Source organism: Nannospalax galili, unplaced genomic scaffold (assembly GCF_000622305.1).
Source record: "Nannospalax galili isolate Female #2095 unplaced genomic scaffold, S.galili_v1.0 scaffold473, whole genome shotgun sequence".
Taxonomy (NCBI): Eukaryota; Metazoa; Chordata; class Mammalia; order Rodentia; family Spalacidae; genus Nannospalax; species Nannospalax galili.
Genome location: NW_008334092.1, coordinates 1,372,160 through 1,378,351, shown reverse-complemented (window position 1 = coordinate 1,378,351; position 6,192 = coordinate 1,372,160). Strand labels below are relative to the sequence as shown.

Sequence of the window (6,192 nt, the reverse complement as noted above, 5' to 3'; positions counted from 1 at the left end):
TTTTTTTTTTTTTTTTTTTTTTTTGCTGTTGTTTGTTTTGAGACAGGATCTCCTGTAGCTCCAGCTGACCTGGAACTCACAGAGATCCTCCTGCCTCTGCCTCCCGAGTGCTGGGATGAAAGGCGTGCGCCACCAAGCCCAGCTGCACAGAACTTTTCATCAGCTCCCCAGGATGTCCAGAAGACTTGCCCCTCAAAAGTTAGATCTCTGAAGCCTGGTTTTCCACTTTGCTTGTCATTCCTCACCCTCCCTCTACTCCGCCTGTACCCAGCATCCTCCAGTTCTGTTTCTGTGTCTCCGCCTCACCTTCCATGCCTGCCTTCTACCTCTGTCACTGTCCCCGTGTGTCTAAACCTTGGCTCTTTAGAAGGTCCGTGTTAAGTGCCGCCTCCTTTGGGAAGTCTTCCACACTCCTCCTAATATCACCTTGGTCCCACATCTGAGCATCCCTGTAAGCAGTATATTTCATCACCTCCCCCTTCTGATTCTGAAGTTTCTTCAGTGTTTCATGACTTAACCGGAAGCTCCTTGAAGACAGTGGGAATATCCAACCACCCTTGGCATCTCCCCTGGTATCCAAAAGAAAGCCTCGATACAAAAGAGGGGCTCGATGAACGTGTGCCCACGTGAGGGATTGAGTGAGTGTGTGTGGTTGAAGGAGTACCTTGCTCATGTTCTATAGGACACTGAATGGAAAAGGGGGGACATGGGCAAGTTCAGAGATCACTGCTCCAGACACCCTAAAGCTAAACCCCTATCCAGAGGTTGCTGCTGGGTCTTGGGATTGGTGAGTGCTTGAATGGAAGGTCTCTGGCAAAGCTGTCTGCCTGGTTCCAGCTCCTGGTCATCCTCCAAGCCAGGAATCCACAGGTGTGAGTTACTCCAGCCTCATCAATGTAAGAACAATGAGCAGGCAGGGACCTGAGGGTTGCTGGCCCACTGTACTGTGCCACACTGTGTGTGTATCCGCCGTCCCCAGATTAAGGTCTGCTCTAGCCCAGGCAGCCATGCATATGTTCTTTGTAAACAGGTATAAGAACTTCATACCACCTGCTAGGAGCACCCCAAGTGACATCTCTGCTCAGTGCCCTTGGTCAGTAGCACTGGGAAGGGTCGAATATTCTGGTACTTGCTTACTGTGGTTTGACAACTGTCTGATGGGAAGAGGGCTCTCAGAAGAAATGTCTGTATTTGAGCTCAAGTCCTTGCTTTGAACTTGACACTGCATCTCTCTCTCACATTCTTTACCGTTTCTGATCATGCATTCATCTTTTGTTTAACTTTCTTTGAGTCATCTTTCCATTTGGGGCTGAGGTTGGGGAGGAGGGTAGAATCATCTCATCTAGAATCTCCAACCCCTGGATCTGAAGCGCAGGATGGGGAGGTCATCAGAGCCTGTGGACAGTCCACTTCTGGCCACTGGTGTGGGACAAGGGAATGGGGTAGTTGTTGGGGAGGTGGGCTGTCTCAGAGCTCACATGCTCTCAAGGAATTTTACTTGGATTTTTCTTGCAAAGGAATTTATCTAAAGCAACTCCCCACCTTGCACAATCAGGAATGCCCCGTCCAAAAGAGCCTGGCCACCCCCACCCCCAGGGAGCAGGGCTTCATTCTGTCTCTGCCTCCTGCTTCTGCCCTGAGACACTGCCCTTCCTGGTACCCTCTTGATACTGTCCATCTATGTCTTTGCTGTTTTTTTGCCTTGTAGTAACTCAGGTTGGTGTGTCCCAAGGACATAATATGTGTCCAGACCCTGGCATACCTGAAAGGGGCAAAAGACTAGGCTCGGACTTCAGGTAAGATCTTCTGGGGAAATTTCTGATTGCAAATGGGGGGTATGGCCTGGGTTGGAGGAGGATGTGGGGTGGAGAGGATGAGATGGGTGCAGGAAGTACCACTTGCTGGGAAAATGCTGTGGTCTTTGATATTCTCTCCTAGTTTGGTCCTTGGAAGAATGTCCATGCCTTATAGGGTGAGGGTGGGGAGTATCAATGAAAACTGCCAATGTTATATCCCAAAGATGTATGTAGCCAGGGCTCAGAGGTCTGCTACCCTTAATGATGGCATGCCTGCAATCATCTGGAGGAACACAGAGGCCTGAGATTGTACATTTTTGCAAAGGTTTGTGCTATCAAGGCATCTTCCCATAATCCTCCATTTTCATCATGGTTTATGGGTACCATCTGCCCACTCTTAGCTGTCCTAATTGATACTTATCTCAGAGCAGCACTTTTGGCTCACAAAGTCTCCTTTTAACTCAATCCTAAAACCATCAAACGGCCCAAAACAACAAAGATGAAGGGCAGCCATGTCTTCCAACAGATTTTAAGTAGTGAATAGCAGATCCCAGATTAAAGGCCAGAAGGAGAAAGAATGTTCCCCAGGGGACTCTTCAGGAGCCAGGAAAGACTCCTTGGGGCAGGCAGGGTTTTACAGGCCCAGGGAACAAACTCACAATAACACCTTGTCTTCCAGGTTAGGATCCAGCGTCCAGTTCACCTGCAGTGAGGGCTATGACCTGCAAGGGTCCAAGCGGATCACCTGCATGAAAGTGAGCGACATGTTTGCGGCCTGGAGTGACCACAGGCCAGTCTGCCGAGGTGAGGAAATCTGGGGAAGGGAGGTTTGCCCAGACAGCCAGGCTGGACCTGGAAACCAGGTCCCTCACTTTGCTCTCTGCTGCTCTCTGGATGTCAGGACCTGCATCATTGGCTAATTACCATACTTATCTAGATCAAGGCCTGAACAAGGAGCAGGCATACAGAGGTGGGGAGACATGACCTCTGCCCTGTATAGACTGCATAGTCTTATGGGGGGAAGCTCCTAAGAAGCAGGTTGCCGACACATTGCACAGAGATCAGAACCACACTCGGATAGGAAAGGGAATCATTCTTTACACTCCTGCCTTAGATCCACCAGTTATAACATGGATGCATCCTGAGTCCTCTGTCCTAGAGCCCTTGTTGCTTTACATGCACTCTGTAGTAAACAGACCCGTGGCTTCTGAAGCAAGGTTTTTAGTCGTACAAAGGTGGCACGGGGCACAGTATCAAAAGGCACTCTATGGGCTTCTCCTAACACTATACCTGGGCATCCTGACACCGACCTCATTCACCCGGGTACTAACAAAGAAGGCCCCACACGTGGCTATTAGGCAGGCTTGGAGAGCTGACAGTTGCTCTCAGAAAACCCCTCTGAGAGGGAAAGTACATTGCCTACTAAAATAGTTGCGTTCTCCATCCTCGTGCCCAAAGGAGAATGCAGGCTTTGTCTCTCAAGCACCTCCATCAAGATGAAATTGGTTTAGAGCAAGAGAGCTCCAGGGAAGAAAATGTAACTGTTATTATAGTAGGGAACACACAAAGTCAGAGCCAAAACCCACTCCCTCTTGTAAATGTGTTGATGAGAGATCTGGAAGAGTCATGAAAACATCTTCCAAATGCTTTTTCTATTCATTCGTACCTACTCAATTCAGAGGTGGCCATGATCCAGTGTACGATGTACTTTAATCCTTTTAACTGGGTTCTTCCAAGGAGCTACGTGGCTACTGTATTTTTTTTGTTTTGTTTTGTTTTGTTTTAAATATTTTTTTTAGAAGAAGCATTTCATTACAGCTTTAACATACTCAATTTCCAGAGTAAAGATACATCTCTTTCAAAAGTGGCTATAAAATTTTTAGGTTCGCTATTGAATTAATACAGTTATACTGTATTAATATTGAACTCAGTATTAGCCCTATAAGACATAAAATTGAATGAATTTTTAACCTTTAAAAAATGGTAGTGTTTATCACCTCTACTAATTAACATGACATAACTTTTTATGCTTCCTCCTTAAATATAATTCATTTTTTTAATTTGTTGATTTTGTGTGTTCGTGTGTGTGTGTGTGTGTGTGTGTGTGTGTGTGTGTATCACACAGAACATCCCAAACTGGCTACTGTTTTTTAATTAAACAAAGAAGAAAAATATTTCCTAGTATAACTCTGAGCATTTGGACAAATCACCTGTTTTCTCCTGGACTTATTTTCTTGCCTTCAAATGTACTCTCTTCTATCTACCTGCACTTGGGGAGTTCATTGTGAAGATCAGGTGGAGTTAAGGGTGTGTGAATACTTTATGAACTAGTGGGTGCTTGAAAGAAAACGGGCATCCTCACGCTGGAGTGTGTAAGGTCTGTTTTGGTCACCATTTGGAACAGGGCCTGGTACACAGTAGGTACTTAATAACACGTTGAATGAGTCAGTGGAATGATGAATAATTGAACAGCACACGAGTCTCCCTGCAGAGACCCAACACACCAGCTGCATAGAAAGGCACAGAGTATTCAGTCTGAAGACCAGGGAATACTTGGCCAACCTGTCATTTTGGAAATCCTTTCAGAAGCCAGAGCAAGGCCTTTAGGCAGTGGTGGGATCTGATCTGTTGCCAAGGCTCTTGCCTTGGAGGAAAGTTGCGTCTCTGGTGCATTTCACCCACCAGACAATTCTTAACACACTTTTGCTGAGTGTTGTGCAGTTTTTAGCTCTGTTCCCGAATTCTATTGTTGAATGAGGCTAGAGGGGATCACAGTTCAAATCCAACTATCACCACTTTTTAGCTGTGTGCCCCTGGGTTCTTTTCCTCACCTCTCTGAGTCCCTTTTTCCTCCCTGCTAAATTGCAGACACACTGGAAACATTACCCCATGGCATCACTTTGAGTGGCTGGGGCGGGGGAGGGTGAACTTGAAAACACTCATTTAGAAGTGGCCCCAGGGGGTCTTCGAGGCTTATGCGCACACCTGTTTAGTTTAACCTGGTACACAGCTGGTCCTTAGCTCAAGCTCCGGAGCAGACTTCATCTTCCAGAAGCTTCAGGTTCTTTCAGGAGGCATTGTCTGTTCCACTATATCTCAGTCCCTCAGACTGAGAGGCACATAGACTGATCTAGATACTAAGTCTGCTGGTTGGTGAGCCCTGGCTGCGGGCCCTCCATCAGCTTTAGCCACAGGGCTCTTGTTTTCGAAGGAGAAAACAAAACCTCTCCTACTTGGTGACTGCGAAGTGGAAGCCAGCCTGGTATTGAAGCCAGGGGTTCTCAGCACTTCCCAGCCGCTGCCTTCCTCCTGGCTCCTCTCTCAGTGGCTACTGAGGGGGAGACAGTGGAAAGACCAAGGCTCCTGGGTGATCGTTCTCCAGTGTCCCTGAAGGCCAAGGTCAGGGCTTGGTAGTTAATGCATCAGTCCTCTTTCCTTCCACAGTCTTTAAGGGATTTCTTTGAAAAATCTTTCGTTTTTAATTAATTGGAATTTCTGCAGTAATGGTGATTTTAGGACAGTTTAGGTGAACTTCACTTTCACTATAAAAAAGGAACAAAAGTCCTTTAATTACAAAAAGCTCCACTGAGAAGCAGGTTACCCAAAGATCACATCTGGAAAGCACGGGCCACCATACACGGGGTATTGTTTTCCCTCTAATGCATTTAAAATATGATTTGGCTTTAATTATTCACTTTCCCACACAATTAATTCTCCTAAAACACAGAGACTGGCAAATAATAGGTTCTTGGTAAATGTCTGAAGGCCACCTGAATGAATCCGATTTGTCATTAAAGTGAATGAGTGAGGTGGAACTGTGCCCTCCCTCCTTCGGGGACCTGAAATTGGGTGTGTTCAGCCTTTCCTTTTCTTCCCCTCCCACCAGAAGAAAGCAGCTTCTGCTTTGACTCCTAGAAAAAATTTAATTAACTGTTTTGAGAGTTTCATACATAAGTGCTGTACTCGCATCATTTCTCCCACCTCTCTCCCCCCTCCAATTACTCCCATGTCATCTCCTCCCCGCAACCCCCTCCGGAAGTCATAAGGCACAGGGGAATCTGAATCTGAATCTTTTCCGCGATCTGTAAAACGGGAGTGGATCGTGGGAACTGTGACACAAACCAGGCTGGACTAGATGTCATGATCGCTACAGATGCCTCAGCTCCTTCTTGATGGCTTTCACTAGATCAGATTCCTGAGCCAACCCCTTAAACACTGCTGTCCAAGTTGCGCTCTCCTCCCTTACCCTCCTCTCCCCTCCCCTTCTCCCCTACCCCCTTTCTCTCTCTCCTCCCCTTCTGTGCCTTCCTTTCCCCCATCCTCTCTTCCCATGCCCTCCCCTCCCCCTTCTCCCCTTCCATGCCCTCCCCTCCCCCTTCCTCTCCCCTGCCCTCTC

The 6,192-nt window shown here is 47.2% G+C and overlaps 1 protein-coding gene across 1 annotated transcript in view; it reads left to right on the top strand.

The window, feature by feature from the left end:
• Nucleotides 1-6,192, top strand: part of Csmd2 (CUB and Sushi multiple domains 2) — a 633,859-nt gene that overhangs the window by 348,051 nt on the left and 279,616 nt on the right. The window contains exons 10-11 of the mRNA XM_029561678.1: nt 1,709-1,796; nt 2,476-2,600. Coding sequence (XP_029417538.1) covers nt 1,709-1,796; nt 2,476-2,600 — 213 coding nt within the window. The remainder of the gene's footprint in view (nt 1-1,708; nt 1,797-2,475; nt 2,601-6,192) is intronic.